This window comes from Gambusia affinis, linkage group LG04, assembly GCF_019740435.1.
Source record: "Gambusia affinis linkage group LG04, SWU_Gaff_1.0, whole genome shotgun sequence".
NCBI classification, from domain to species: Eukaryota; Metazoa; Chordata; class Actinopteri; order Cyprinodontiformes; family Poeciliidae; genus Gambusia; species Gambusia affinis.
In genome coordinates, this window is record NC_057871.1 from 24,154,453 (window position 1) to 24,169,865 (window position 15,413).

General features: G+C 41.3%; 1 protein-coding gene across 3 annotated transcripts in view; it reads right to left on the minus strand.

Moving 5' to 3' along the window:
- Positions 1–1,555: 1,555 nt before the first annotated feature.
- The window catches only part of LOC122829792 (phospholipid-transporting ATPase ABCA1-like), a 35,954-nt gene continuing 22,096 nt past the window's right edge, over positions 1,556–15,413 (minus strand). For 2 of the 3 annotated variants that reach the window (XM_044114639.1, XM_044114640.1), the window contains exons 13-49: positions 15,181–15,386; positions 14,919–15,095; positions 14,600–14,822; positions 14,275–14,496; positions 13,375–13,579; positions 13,172–13,285; positions 12,905–13,079; positions 12,681–12,812; positions 12,443–12,582; positions 12,191–12,328; positions 11,853–12,082; positions 11,685–11,757; positions 11,381–11,583; positions 11,225–11,276; positions 10,997–11,110; positions 10,586–10,734; positions 10,294–10,418; positions 9,418–9,516; positions 9,082–9,271; positions 8,869–8,963; positions 8,750–8,782; positions 8,540–8,645; positions 8,220–8,294; positions 7,237–7,406; positions 6,980–7,157; positions 6,773–6,888; positions 6,538–6,682; positions 6,319–6,442; positions 6,083–6,212; positions 5,757–5,940; positions 5,521–5,627; positions 5,282–5,423; positions 5,021–5,155; positions 4,801–4,904; positions 4,595–4,687; positions 4,196–4,439; positions 1,556–3,916 (exon numbers count right to left, since the gene is read on the minus strand). In XM_044114639.1, coding sequence (XP_043970574.1) covers positions 3,773–3,916; positions 4,196–4,439; positions 4,595–4,687; positions 4,801–4,904; positions 5,021–5,155; positions 5,282–5,423; positions 5,521–5,627; positions 5,757–5,940; positions 6,083–6,212; positions 6,319–6,442; positions 6,538–6,682; positions 6,773–6,888; positions 6,980–7,157; positions 7,237–7,406; positions 8,220–8,294; positions 8,540–8,645; positions 8,750–8,782; positions 8,869–8,963; positions 9,082–9,271; positions 9,418–9,516; positions 10,294–10,418; positions 10,586–10,734; positions 10,997–11,110; positions 11,225–11,276; positions 11,381–11,583; positions 11,685–11,757; positions 11,853–12,082; positions 12,191–12,328; positions 12,443–12,582; positions 12,681–12,812; positions 12,905–13,079; positions 13,172–13,285; positions 13,375–13,579; positions 14,275–14,496; positions 14,600–14,822; positions 14,919–15,095; positions 15,181–15,386 — 5,292 coding nt within the window. In that variant the 3' untranslated portion in view covers positions 1,556–3,772. The remainder of the gene's footprint in view (positions 3,917–4,195; positions 4,440–4,594; positions 4,688–4,800; positions 4,905–5,020; positions 5,156–5,281; positions 5,424–5,520; positions 5,628–5,756; positions 5,941–6,082; positions 6,213–6,318; positions 6,443–6,537; positions 6,683–6,772; positions 6,889–6,979; positions 7,158–7,236; positions 7,407–8,219; positions 8,295–8,539; positions 8,646–8,749; positions 8,783–8,868; positions 8,964–9,081; positions 9,272–9,417; positions 9,517–10,293; positions 10,419–10,585; positions 10,735–10,996; positions 11,111–11,224; positions 11,277–11,380; positions 11,584–11,684; positions 11,758–11,852; positions 12,083–12,190; positions 12,329–12,442; positions 12,583–12,680; positions 12,813–12,904; positions 13,080–13,171; positions 13,286–13,374; positions 13,580–14,274; positions 14,497–14,599; positions 14,823–14,918; positions 15,096–15,180; positions 15,387–15,413) is intronic. The other variant, XM_044114641.1, reaches the window with a different exon arrangement.

Here is a 15,413-nt window from a genome sequence, read left to right on the forward strand (position 1 = left end):
ATAGAGAGGGACAGGAAGGTTTGTCTACAGTCTTTTTCTACAATGACGGAAAAAATGGCAATTCTTATCCTGCCTTCACACAAGAGTTCACCTTAGATACATTTTAAGCTTAAGAAAAATAACTTTTAATTGTTCAGAAAAATTAGCTACTATGTTTTGTTTGGTATAAATAACATTGCATCTGAATGAGTGAATCACAGCTATGCCATGAAAACCAGAAATGTTTGTCAGGGAGGAACACTGCTGATCTGTGCAGCTGATAAAATCAATACTATGAAGCAAACTGGAAAAATTATATCTACTCTTGTCACATTGTAATAAAGTCTAAATGTCATCAATCTTGTGACCTTCTGGTTGCTTTTCTCTGTATAATACAATGTATGCTGTATGCTAGGTTATGCTAGGTTAACAAGGAAGAGGCTGAAGAGATATTAATAAGTAAATAAACTTTATATGTATGGCACCTTCACAGATAAAATAAAGGATTTTACAGAAATACAGATGTAGGTATAAATAAAATAGATACAATACAGTGAGAACAGATGACATGAACAAAAGTAGAACATTTAACTAGAGAGGCTCTGGGCTAAGGACAGAATAGTATTAGTAGTCCCAGAAAGCTTAATAAATTCTGAAATTGTCAGATATAGGTTCTTTTTTTAATAAAAACATTTAGTAACACACTTAGCAATACAATAAACGTCCATAACCTGGGATGTGCTGTGGTGGCGCAGGGGTTGGGCGCGGCCCACATAGGGAGGCCTTGGTCCTTGACGCGGCTGTCACGGGTTCGATTCCCGGCCTGGCGACCTTTGCCGCATGTCTTCCCCCTTCTCTCATTACCCACTTTCCTGTCAATTAACTGTCAAATAAAGGCCATCCATCCATCCATCCATCCATCCATTTTCTGTTCACCTTTTGTCCCTAATGGGGTCAGGAGGGTTGCTGGTGTCTATCCCCAGCTAACATTCCAGGCGAGAGGCGGGGTTCACCCTGGACAGGTCGCCAGTCTGTCGCAGGGCAACACAGAGACATACAGGACAAACAACCATTCACACACACACACACCTAGGGAGAATTTAGAGAGACCAATTAACCTGACAGTCATGCTTTTGGACTGTGGGAGGAAACCGGAGAACCCGGAGAGAACCCACCATGCACAGGGAGAACATGCAAACTCCATGCAGAAAGACCTGCAAGGCAACAGCTCTACCAACTGCGCCACTGGTGCAGCATTATTTGAAATTAATTTAAAGGTTACCTGAAACAGCTTTTTCAATTGCCTGGCAATTAAAAAATGCAATATTGTCCATGCAGAAAATGTCTAGAAGCTGTCATAGGCAACAAGAAGTGTCCTAAGTATTTAATACAGTTGTTATTCGTTGTGCTTTTCCACTTGGATTACATGTGTTGTTACATAGATGCTGTCAATTTTATATCAGTAATCTGACTGAAAATATAACTTCTGAGAAAAATGTTGATGTGTAAATGCTAAGCTTCTGAACTGTGCACAAAAACAGTGAATAAAATAAACAAAAAATACAGTCGGGAGACATTTGTTGTCAAAACATGATTTTTTTATTAATGTAAAGAATAACTATTCACAATGGGTAACAGACTCAAACAGCTGTAATACTTAAAATGTAAACAAAGAATAATATTGAGAATGAAAAGAGAAGAATCACCACCCTCATTCTGTCCTGCATTTCTCACAACTATTTCTTTTTCTCAACTTCTTCACTTATTTTCATCACATTTCTCTTAAATACACAAGCCTTTGTTCTCTACTTCAAGTTTCTAGCAAACCTTTCACTGCGGTGGCGTAGCTTTGTTGTTTGTCGTGTCTGTTTTCCAGTGGAGAGATTTTTTTTTTTAACATTTCTTCATCTAAAAAAATAGAAACAAAGGCCTACTAAGCCTGTAAAGTGCTCAAATTCTTTAAAAATCAGGGGTTTCAAGGAAGAGGATAAAATCCTCAGTTTTAGTTAGATCCCAGAGATAATTGAAACCCCTTCCAAGATTTTATATAAGACAGAGCACCTGTAATCACAATCCACCATCAGTTAAAATCCTGGATGATTCTTTTTTAAACTATAAAATATTAAAAGCACAATTTTAATTTACATGGTCCTCATTTTTAGTCTGGCTGGTTGATTAGCTGCTAAAAACAATTGTCTCATCCTCAGTTGCAGTTAATAGATGTGGGCAGACTTTGGCAATTTTTCCACAGGATGAATGTAACTTGCAGTCTAGTCAAGAAAAGAAGGAGAGTGCACACTTTTTTTTTTTTTTTTTTACAACAACCATGGCTGATAAGAGAAAGAGGAATATATTTCAAGCTGACCTGATGGATAAACATTATAAAACACTCGTTTCCTTTTGCTGATCGGTCAGTGTTTAAAATTCAGCTTTGTTTGGCACACAGACAGTTGGTTAGTTCACTCCAGTGTTAACATCACAAAATTGCAACTGTACATATTATCCATGCAGCACAGGCTCAGATCTGAAGTGCTCCCATCATACCCTCTGGAAGGCCACAACCAAAACATTTACATATTTCAGATCTAAGGTTCACACAAATAGAGCTGCTGATGACTCCACCTTGTGGCCGTGCAAAAAAAAAAAAAAAAAAAAAAAAAAAGAGAGGGCAGGACAAGTAAAGCCAGAAGAGCAGAATGCACATCTTAACCAGACATAAGGGACCCACTATTTTTTTTGTTTTGAATCTGACAATGAAGGACAACAGTTAAAAAAACCCACACACATCATTTCACAATAACCTATAATAAAACTATTTTCTATATGCTTTGTTGCATGTTGGTATTGGTCTTGTACATTCCTTGGCAGCCTACATACATTGTTGTTTTTAATGGAGTGCTCAAACTTGACGCTCCACCAGAATAGGCACTGTACTGGACAATGTTAAGGACACCAAATACATAAAAAAAACCCCACATTGGTTAGCAGTTTGAACTATTAGACAACCATGAGAAACAACTTAACCATGCTTGCCTAAAAGGATTTTTCTTTTTTCAGATTAGCAGAGGTTAAAACACAGATGATTGCACATTTGAGACTAAAACGGGATTTTCAGATGCTTATCTTTAACCATCTCTTGGATTATAAAAACAACTGGTTTGGTAACAAATAGAAGTTGAGAAAAGGTTTGACCCTGAATAAAAAAAAAATATGAGTCAGTCCATCTTTCAACAGCTGGCAGTGAATGATTCGAATGACTGTTTTTACAACGTCACAAACTCTGCTGTTGCTTGCTTACAGGCAGTTCAGCAGACTGCTGCCATCTGCTCTGAGGAATGGGGATGAAAATCTTCCAGATTTTGTTTCGCGTTATCCCCTACCAAAATGTCTTATCCGTGAAGTTAGTCATCTGGACTTTCCAGTTGAACTGAGAAATTCAGATCCTGCCGTCGCTTCAAGTGTCTTTTTTTCTTCCAGTCCACGTTGTGAAGAGGAGAAGCACCAGTCTCCAACCTCTACACAGCTACCTTCTAATCTTAAATACGTTTATTTGACTTGCATTGATTTGCATTGAGTTTTCATCGTTTCAGCGTCTGTCACAAAACCTGCCGTCGTTGCCTCCATCGGAGGCTGTGCGATGAGACGCAGGTTCACTGAAACACGATGACAATTAAAAAAGACTAAAAAATAGAAATAAAAAAATGACCATAGGTCATCTCCCCCACTAGTGAGTGGTCCACGTTTATTTATTTATTTTTTTAGCAGGGAGAGAGGGTGAAACATGATTCAGAAATCAGACGCAGCTCTCTCTTGTTTTGCTGTCCGTGAGGAAAGAGTTCAATTGAGAAAGGTCCACCACGACTGCATCCCGCTTGCTCAGGTGGAGGTCTTTCAAGTGGTCCTCGTCACTTTGGTCCTTGGCGAAATTAACAAACACCTGAAGGAGGCGAAAAGAATAAAATATATACAATTAGATATCGCTAGACTAGTTTGAATCTTTTGCAGTGGCAGTTTCTATAGTGAGTTACTCAGGGTGTCAGTAAAAAAGTGTGGGTTAGCAGCACAGGCACAAGATAAAAATGTAACTTGAACAAGTTTTCTATTGCTTCTCATTGATTCTTTTGCAGAGCAGCACTATATTTTATCCAATATCAGAATTTTGAACATGGCTGGGCTAATGAAAGAACCGCTACTGACTTTGTGTTTGCTTGCTTACTTGGTCTAATGTAGTCTGAGAGACAGAGTAGTCCTCTATGCTGAGCGCCTCCTTGTTTTTGGAGAGAAGGGAGAAGATTCGGGCGAGGGAGGTGAGCGAAGAGGGGAGCTGGTACTGCAGCATGTTGCGGTGTTTCTCCTTCAACGTGCTCCCCGGCAATTCCCGCTCTATGAACTCCATCACCAGCCGTAGGTCCGGGTCCGGCCCTGCCACGCGCAAGATGATGGTGTAGCCATCTCCGAACCTGGTGGAAGACGTTTATTTTTTTAAGTGTGAATAACGGTGGAAAAAGAAATTTGAGTATGAAAAAAAAATGCTTTGGGTTTACAGGTTTCACTCCTTATTGCGATACCAAAACAACATTTTTTGTAATGAAATGTTTGATTTGTGCAGGCCTACCGATTTTTAAGGTGCTGCACGCTGCCCAGACAGCGGAACCTGCCGTTCACCATGATAGCCATTCTGGTGCAGAGTGCTTCACACTCCTCCATACTGTGACAAACCATGAGAGAAAACATGTATTCAATACAAAGACATAGGGAGACTACAGAAATTGCTCACTTAATTCATTAATTCCAATAGTACAAAGAGATGCTTCGACTGACCTGTGGGAGGTGAGGACCACGGATCGTCCCTCTTTGATGATGCTCAGGATGGCGTTCCAGAGGGCCCGACGTGCCTTAGGGTCCATTCCTGTTGTTGGTTCATCCTGTTACAAAGGGGATGACATATTTTTAGCCAAAATATACTGTGCAACACATCAGCTAGCACCAACGTGAACATCGTCATCTTTATGTTTTATGATTAATATGTAGTTTCACTGACCAAAAACACAACAGGGGGTCCTCCTATGAGTGCAATGGCAGTGGAGAGTTTCCTCATGTTTCCTCCACTATAGCTCCCTGCTGCTTTGTCCACATACTTGATCAATCCCAGTTTCCGTATCCCCCACTCTGCCACCTAGTGGGGAAAAAAAAAAAAAAAGAGTTTTGCTAAATGTTTGGACAAGCTTAACTTTTCTTTGTCTGATATACGTTATCGGAGTAGGTTGGACATGAAAGACCAATGATGTGTGTTGCTGCTGACCTCGCAGACTTCCTTCTCAGGTACTCCTCTCAAGATGGCATAGAACTCGAGGTGCTCTCTTCCAGTCAGAAGGTCATTGATAGCATCAAACTGAGGACAATAGCCCATGTTCTGATGCACCTCGTTTATTTCTGTGTTTACGCTGAAAGGAGAGAAAAGACACAAGAACATTAGTCTCCAAAGTTTTTGCATGTTATTTTAGTTTTAAATTAAATAAAAATGCTTGTGTTGTTTCATACCTCTTGCCAGCTAAGTAGGCCTCACCGCTGGTCACATCCGAGTCTCCAGTCAACATTTTGAAGGTGCTGGTCTTTCCTGCTCCATTGACCCCAAGCAAACCAAAACACTACAAGGGAAAATATGTATTAGTGAGTATATCTGCTGTGACTATTTCAACACACTTGCTTAATTTCATAAAAGAATACAAAAAATCTTGCATGTTCCTCTGTACTATTTTCTGTAAACTGGGGCGTACCTCTCCGGGAGGGATGCCAACACACAGCCGGTCCACGGCCGGCTTCTGTTTCCGCTTGTAAATCTTGGTGAGCTGCCTCAGCTCAAGAATGTCTAACTGTCCACTGCCACTCAGGATCCTCTGTCGCTCTCTGGCAACGTCTTCATCCTCTTCTCCAATTGGTTTCAGATGGCCGGTGGAGGATCTGTGGGGTTTTAAAATAGGACAGTTCCGATTTCAGTGGACTTGAGCTTCATAGCCTGAAATATCAACCCACAACTAATGTTTTCATTTGTGATGTTTGGGTAAGTGGTGGGGCAACACGACTGAGCACATGTTTTACCAACCTGGCTTTAAAGCAGAAGCGGTACTGAATGAGGACGGTGATGCAGAAGAAAATAACTCCCTCTATTGCCATGGCGAACAGGTTCTTTCCCACCATGTCCCATGCCAGAGGAGAGCGAAACCGGTTTTCACCTATAACAGACATTTCGTCTCTTTAACATGGCCTTTCGTGAGACTTTTCTTGTCCCAGTTAATGATATGACTATAAAATTGATAACAGGTCAAAGTGAAGGCTCACCAAATCTCTCCAAAGCATCAGCCATGGCTTGATTCTTCACCATGTCAATCAGTCCTCTACCCAGGCAGAAGTGCGGGAAGATGAGGAATACATTCTTCAAGATGTCATTAATACCACCGATCTCCTGAGAGAGGAATGCAATTAATGCCAATTTAACTTCCTAATGCTTTTAAAAAAATCCTATAGTCTGAAACTCTGAAACTTGTAACATTTACTCACATTGCTTCCAAACAACTCCAGGACAAACGTGGACACACTGCCATTGATTCCAATCAGTATGTTGACACTGGTTAGAACTACGTAGGCAGTGCTGGGGATCTTAAAGAAGAAAGAGGCTGGGTACATCAGAGGGGTGATTGACCACCTGGTAAAAGAAGCAAGACATAAATTTACATGAAATTGTTGAATGTGGTTGAAGTGCAAAGCCTTAGTGTTGAGAGTTTGTCCAAATTACCCATAGAGGAGAAGCAGCAGAGCCAGTACTGGTAGATTGGTGGAAGAAACGTAGGCGTCTTGTTGGAAACAGACAAATATGATGATCACTAGTGTAGCTGGAACGATGTAGTTACACTGTGAGAAGGAAAAGGAAGAGGAGGATCTTTTAATATTTCCACTTAGAATACTTTGCCACTCAAGTGGTGTTGACTTGGTAATGTCTCACCATATCCCAAATAAAGTTGGCCAGCCAGTAGAGCAAGGGCTGCACGCCACTGATGAACTGCATATGTTTGGCCTTTGTTACTCTCTCCTGGATGAGGAAAACCACAAAACTGGCAGGGACAAAGGACATGGCGAAGATGACGCAAATGGACACCAACACGTCCACAGATGTCGTCATCCTAAAACCCAAAAAGTAAGAATTGTAGATCGGGAAAATTTCCGCTTGCGTTCATATGTCAAATTGATCGTGATGCTCACAGTGCCACTTGTGAGAGCTGCTCCTTGGTGAGGTTTAGTGGATGGTTGTAAGCGGTGATGCCAAACTTTGTCGGGTCTTGACCAGGTTTGAGACTCGACCGCAGAATGGCGTTGTTCATCACATTGAGGAAGGAGCCAATGCTGTGCCAGCCCTTGTTGTTAAACCAAATCTAAAGGAAAGGGGGACACGGGGTTAAACTTGGATTTGAACCATTGCCTTAGAGATGAACTGGGTGAATTTTTTTAGTAGCTCTAAAATTATATTCCAAGATATCTTAAGTTTTTCAGTCTCCTCTCTGTTTACATGAGAACATCATCTGGAAGCTGCCAGTATTTTCGTAGGCTGTATGAGGAAAAGTTCCACGTTTCGACAGCACTGCCAAGACACCTTGAGTCAGCTGTAGTTGTCATGCCAGGCCTCTATATGGCGCTGTGACAAATATATTACAGTTTCTCTGAAGAGCTACTCCATGTAAATGGGACCTACATCTTGTAGTGGGAAATTATTTCATTAATCATGTTGTAACATGATGTAAGAATCAATAGCAGTATTGACCTGAATTAGTAAAATAGTTTTGCTCTTTACATTTCTTCACTTTTTATTTATTGCTGGGACTGAAAATGCTTTACATGAGTATTTCACAGAGGAAGATCATTGATTGATGACCACCTTCAACCACCATTTCTTGTGTAAAATTCATCAAATTTGTTGTAAACATTCACTTACTGCAAACATGAAAAACGTTTAAATAAATAAACTTCCATGACAATATTATAAGACAATAAATGTCTTTGGTCCCTCTCAGACTAGCCATTAGCTTAGCCTCTGAAACCAACTAATATGGATTTGTACTAAATAAAAACACAAAAGAATTGTGCACTGCAGGTAAGATATTAACTGTTTATAACAAATAATTATTTAAACAGAGCACCGATCAAAATATATCGAAGTGTGAAATACAAAAACATATAGAGTTACTAACCTTAACGTTATTCTTTGTGTCCAATCCTTGGATAAAATCAGAGAGACTGCTGAAAAAACGATAGGCTGCCGTTCCCTAAAGGATGGATGAGGCCGAAAGGAAAGGAGAGAGACAGAGAGTTGTCTTTAACAAATATGTAATATGTTTGCTTAAATTTCAAGATTTACCACAACTCTATAATCATAAACCAAAGTTATCTAGGATCCATGCAGATTTTGTTTTACCCTCAGTAACAAAGACCAAAATAGAAATATCCTTTAGTAAAACCAAACTGATCCTGTACAATAAGAATAATGTCGTTATTCTAATCTAATTCTTACCTGTTCGAGTTGGAAGAGTTGCCTCAGTTGCACAATAGCTTCATCAATATCACCTGTGTGGGACAAAGCATGGGAACCTCGGGCGCCCAGAGAGAATCCACCGTATCTGTTATGGAGAGCAAACATTTTTACATCAGTACAGATCACAGCAGAGAAGCTCTCAGATCAATGTTTTCTTTTTTTTAAGACGCATAATGTCTTAGAATGTACCTGAACTCGTTGACCCAGATCTTGTTATTCAAGCTGTAAAAGGAGAAACCATATAATGAAAGGCTAGAACTGATAAGTGAGGAACATGGATCAGAGGAAAGGGTGGTAAGAGTCTTTACCTCTTGCCGATGATCTGAGCGTAGGTTTTGACCAGGTAGTCCGACACGTTTCTACCAGTCAAATTCTGCAGGGTGTCTTTGTCACTGATCATCATCTGGATACAAAGACAAACCATGATACTTCATTACTGTGTGCCAAGTCGAGTTTGTGTGTGTGTACCTCTTTGTTGCCATAACTGAATCTGTGTGCAGATTTTTGTTGGTCTTACTGACCTGTGGCGGTGGAAGTCCACCGGCCCCAGCGGGACACTCGGGCAGCATCCTCTTACGGCCTTCACAGCTGCACTCACACAGTGGAGACGGGTTCTCCATGGTCCAGTTGCCTTTGTCGAATATGTCACTGACACTTTGAGAAACTTGAGGGAGCGTCCAATCATCCTTCACCTCCACACAGGGAGTGTTCCTGGAGGACGCAGAGAGAACAACATTTTAGTTTTCAGCTCAACTTTTCTATTTCTAATTACTACATCATTTTGATTTTTGTTTTACTGAAGTTAACATTTTCTGGATATTTAATCTCCGTGAATAAAGTTACTATTTTCCACTTACGGTATGGGCTCTCCTTCCATGCATCGGGTTCCAAATCCTGGTTTGTCCATCAAAGCTCCCAGCAGTTTGTTGTTGTGGGGTTCTTCAGGTATGTCATTACTGCAAAGGCACAGACAGAACACTTTAAATCAGTGGTTCCCAAAGATTTTCTTCTGGGCCCCCCCACTTGTTCCCAAAGATTTTCCAGCTTCCCCTATGGATTACAATAAAATCCCCCCCCAAATAAATTTTTTTTATAAAATCAACTGGGCACACACATTGTTCAACCAGACATAAACCTATACACATATTTTGTTTTCAAACTCCACTGAAGTTTATTTCACACTTCAGGTTGCAGCAAAACAAACTGCAAACCATCTTTACAGTGAAACACTTTTGTGTAACTTTCTTTTTTTTTATTTTGTGTTTTTTTTTTTATTCATTCATACTGCTTCCTGCGCCCTACCTGTAGTGGAACTGTGATCCCCATAAGGGGCGCGCCCCACACTTTGGGAACCACTGCTTTAAGCAATGGCATTTCTTACATTTAATATGCAAGAATTATATTAAATTTATTGAGAATTGTGTATTAACTCACAATACAATCTTTAAAAAAAGCAGTTATTTCCTTCATCTAGGTCTTTTAGCAGCACTTGTTTAAATAATAATCCTTATCGCCATTATGCAATCTTTTACAACTATGTACACCTCTTAATGGAAATACACTATTCATTCATTTATACTGTTTCATTTCGTTTCTTTTTTGTTCTCAGAAACAAAAGCGTGAACACCGCTGTGGCAAAATGCTAACTAGAATTATGCAAAGAAGGTTTACATTTTTCCAAAAGAATGCCAGATATTAGGACAGAGGTTGATAACACGGGAATGACGCCCCACCTGATGAAGGTGAACTGCTCTCCATACATGCTGGGATGCAGAGCCAGACTCGGGTACTTCCCGAACGGAGGAACAATGAGGCTGAACACCAGTGCAATACACACAAACACTGCTGGCAGAACAATCTGAAAAACACGAAGCAGAACAATGCGTTTAAACTTCAGTGCAATAAAATGGACAATGGGTGTGGTTCTATCATGGTGTAAAATAATGAACTTACTAAGTTGTGTTAATGATAAGAGCACCACAACTTTACATAGAGTTCTTGGATGTAACATTAACCAAAGCACACCTGAGCGAAAAAGCCTTTCCTAGAGCGGCGAGCGTAGAGGAACCGTTTCCACAGGAGCGCAACAAACTGCTGTCTCTTCAGACTCCAGCCTTTGACCTGATATGAACCTTTGCCATCTGCTCCACCAAGCCAGTCAGTCTCACGAGATTCTGCACAGAAAAGACACGTTGTCAGTAAACTTACAAACAAGATAAATGTGTTCTCTGGTTTTGCAACAGCAATGAAACTTGTAATTATTGCTAAAAACATGTAACTGTTCCAGTTTTGTAACAGCAGCACATGAGCCTCAGGTTGCCTGAGTTTCTGTGCAATGTTTCTGATTCTTGCATATTTTTCAAATGCAAAATGCCCCTCAATATTAAAACTGAAAGATTCGTCATTGCTCTGCGTGGCGGGCAGTTAAAATTCTACCTGGGTCACCTTCAGAGTCATTGAAGTCCAAGTCATCCTCGGTGAAGGGCTTCAGGCAGCTCTGGTGGTCTCCAAAAGCATGTCGCCGTCGCGTTCTGGTTGGTACGACTCCATCTGCAAAAACACCAAAGTACACTTGCTTATTTTTACTCTACAATTTACTCAGCGCTTGTATTTTATTTTTGTTTTCATTTACATTTGCCGCATTTAAAACATTGTAAATCTCACCTGAAAGCTCAACCGAATCAACACCGCTATCTTCTGCCACTTTCAGGAAAATCTGCCGCATCAAAAGAAACAAGGTCAATTTAAGGGCTCCCTTGAGACTCAATGAATGTTGGCTACAAATGGATTAAAAGGTTATGTTAAATAAGCAGCCCCTGCCTCTTCCAAGGTGGTGTCAGAAATCCCGTAACTTGAGATTCCTAAGTCAGTAAGTCGATCATCAAGCTCATGGAAAAGCTCAACAAAGGCACCGTCTTTAGCCGACTGGTGCGGCAAGACGTAGGTGATCTCATGGCCGAGATCTTCCACCAGACGAGCCTCTGAGACGTGTTTGAAAATCACACTGGAGATGAGGGAGACGTCTAATGGGAAAGATGAGCAAAAAAAAAAAAAAAAAAAGAGAAAGTGGGTGAATATCACTTTTGAATTATTTATCTAGGAAAATTAAGCTTCCAGTTCTTACCAATAGTGGTAGTCTCACTTTCAGGTTCGCTGCCAAGACCAGCATCTGAACTGCTCTCTGATACGCTGTCCTCCTGAAAAAAGTGGGGGCAAAAAAAACCCCTTAATAAATCCATCTTTATGTTTTCTAAATGCAGACCATTAAGCATAAAAATGTCTTTTCGGTTACCTTCTCTGTCTTTTTCACGTAGGAGACGGTGCTGGCAGAATTCCTGCAGGACTGTAGAGACAGGTCGTAGTCTCTCTTCACCAGCGTCAGGTAGTAGCCGGTTCCGAGGTGAGTCTTCAGGAAGAGAGAGGAGCCCACGCAGCACAGCTTGCCATGGGAAATGATAGCAATACGGTCGCCCAGGATGTCAGCCTCATCCATGTGGTGGGTGGAAAGGATGATGGTGCGGGCTAAAGAGTGGATAAAAACGTAAGGTCATTCACTACAACGCTGCCATACTAGAGCCCTTTGGCCAACTTTTACATATATGACACAAAACTAACATTTGTTTCCTTTACCTTGTCTGTATTTGAGGAGCAGATCCCAGATTCCCCTGCGTGCGTACGGATCAACACCAGCAGTAGGCTCGTCCAGAATGACGACCTTAGAACCTCCGACAAACGCCAGCGCTACAGACAACTTCCTCTGCATTCCACCTGCACAAAAAAAAGATAAAGTCAGAAACATGCGCTCCAAATTTAATCAAGTATGTAAAACAAACAATTTAAGTGCTGAAAATAATTAAGAGAAACCTGAAACTAGAAACCGACCTGACAGCGTGCTAGTGCGAGACTTTCGCTTGTGTGGCAGTCCGACATCGTTGACGATCTGTTCCATTTCAGCCTTCACTTTCTCTTCGGACAGGCCCTTCAGGCGAGCGTAGAACCAGATGTGCTCCTCGACGGTCAACCTGATTCACGGCAAACCGACAAATAGCACAAACGCTTGAAATGCGAGAAAGGTGGCCCAAGTGTGCTAAAGAGTTTTCCAGTTAAAGTGCATACATACATGCTGAAAAGCACATTGTGCTGGGGGCAGACCCCCAGGTTCTGCCTGATGGTGCTGAGCTCGGAGCGGATGTCCTTGCCGAGGATGTAGGCAGTACCAGAGGTGGGTGGGAACAGTCCGGTCAGGATTGACCTATCACAAACAGAACGTGGTCACCACTTAAGGTTTCGAACTGAGTTGTTTATATTTTCTCTAGTTGGTAAACACACTAAACATGAACTTACATGGTTGTAGTCTTGCCAGCTCCGTTGTGGCCCAGGAAGGAAGTGATCTGGCCTTCGTAGAATTTAAGGGTCAATCCGTCCACAGCCAGCTTGTTTCCATGGCTGTAGATCTTCACCAGGTTTTCAATGTAGACACCCGGGTCGATGTGGCTTGGGTCCTCCTCGATGCACACAGCTGTAGATGTGATGAAATCAAGAACAACATATTAGCAATAAGCAAGGGCTTCTCTTGCAGTTTGGTATGACTTAGGATTGTATTTGCTGTACCGTCAGCGTTGCCCTTCTTTGACAGAGGAGTATTCATGTTTTGATTCTCCTTCTCTCCGCACCAATATGTTCTTGTGAAAGGGAAATACCAAGGCCTGGGGATCCCGTATTGACCTGCAACAGAATTATGTGTTTTTAAAATGACTTATATTGCACAGATTCCATTTGATTTTTTAAGAAAATCAAATTTTTTTGAGTCTTACCAGGAAAAACAGCTTCGATGTACCAAGTCATTATTCCGTACAGCACTGCGTCGAACAGCATGAGGCATATAGAGGTGGTCAGGTTGTAGCTGTCCTCCTCCAGGGGGCTTGCTAGAAGGTTAGACCACTGGATTCCCACACCTTGTTCCTCAAACAGGGCAAAGTACTCACAGCCGAAGCCAAAAGCCACAGGGGACAGAAGACTCTGAGAGAGAAACACAATATCCACAGTTTACATAGCAGGAATTCTTGGGATCCCTGTGTATCACGCTAGGTGTAAGATAAGGAAGTGAATCTGAGGTTGAAGTTCTTGGCACTAAACACATCAAATAAATCTATCTTTATTCATTGTTTGTTTGAAGATAAAACAAGGAATGAATATGTGGAAAAACATGCCCAGTCTGAAATATGGTCCGAGATGCTGTGTGTTTCTCTCAAGAACTTTTCTTTATCATCATGAGCCGTGATTTTGTTAAAAATTACTTGAGTGACACTGTGCTACATCTGTAAAATATGAATTTACTTTGAGGCTTTTTACATATCCAAATTATTATTATTTTTTTATTTACATTTCACTGTGTTCCCTTTTCTTCCCTGTTTTCTATTTTAATTTTAAATGATACTCTTTTCTGTGATGAACAGTGGTCAATAGTCCTGTTTTGTACATTTTTTGTTCCCAGGAGAAAAAAAAAGAAGGTTTTTATTGTTCAAACAAACTGCATTTGGTGGTACTCCTCAGGAAAGGAACTGGATATTGTTTGTCCTAATGTTTTTGCAAAAAAAAAAAAAATGGTGGAAAAATACTATCGGAGCAACTTGGTAATCTTTTTACCAAGTTACAGGGGATGAAAATGCAGGGGACTGCATTTATTCAGGTGTAATAAAATCTATCTCACTCACCACTACAAGTTTTGCTCCAAATCCCACGTAATCTTGCCAAGCAACACAGAGAACGTAGGGCAGGTAGAGGGTGAAGTATATTATTCCTCCGCAGGCCGCCGCCAGGTTGGCACGAGAAAACAGAGTGCTGATCAGAAAACACTGCATGATGGTTACAACACCGAAGGATCCCAGGAAAAGAAACACAACGCCAGAGTCGCTGTACGGCAATAGGTTTCCCATCTGAGAGAAGAGTGGAAAAAAAATTATAATAATAATAATCTCACGTTTTCTACTATTTTAAATGATGGAAATGATGCATGTGCTAGTCTTCAACAACACACACCTTCAGCAACATCACCAGTAAGCCGGCACTGATCAGCAGTGGGATTAAACTGCTGATGAACCAGCTCAGCCACAGGGTGCCGTTGTTCAGTCCCATGATCCTCATGGTCTCCTTCAGTCGCGCCTCTTTCTCATACACCACCCCTTTGATGATGATGGCCACAGAGTACATCCAGGCCAAAGTCATGAAGAGAGGCATCGACCGGCTCATAACTCGCAGGAATCTGAAAATAATAAAAAAAAGGAGCCAAATGTTTAAGGTACAATCCTACCAGATCTTTGTACAGGAAAAGTTTTGTTTTGATAATGTAATCACTTACATATCATCAACATAGCAGGGGTAGGGCATCTGCTGGATGTAAATGCCCGTCTTCTCCACAGTACCAGTGATGGCTCGGATGATTCCTTGCTCAATGACGTCCTGGAGGTAAGAAAATCCGCCCCAGACGTACCGCAGGTCCTCAAAGGGGTCCGCTCTGGGACCAGGATCCCAGTATCTGCAAAGTAACAAAAAAGCAAATGTAAAAACTGTCAAACAAACAAACAACCTAAGATAAAATCGTCTTTCCCGTCGCCACTCACCCGTCTTTGATCTTGTTCGTCCTCTCCACATTATCGATGTCCATGCGGATTTTGTAGTTGATGTTGGGAGGCAGGTCGGTGCTATTGGGAGCGATGTTGGGAAACACGATTCCCGCCCAGAACTTCTGGTTATTCAGAAGACCCATAGACTTGTTGACCAAGCGCTCCTCGTTGGGGACTGACTCCAGTTTGTCCAAGTTCACACACTAAAAGATGAGGGAGTTATTACCGTT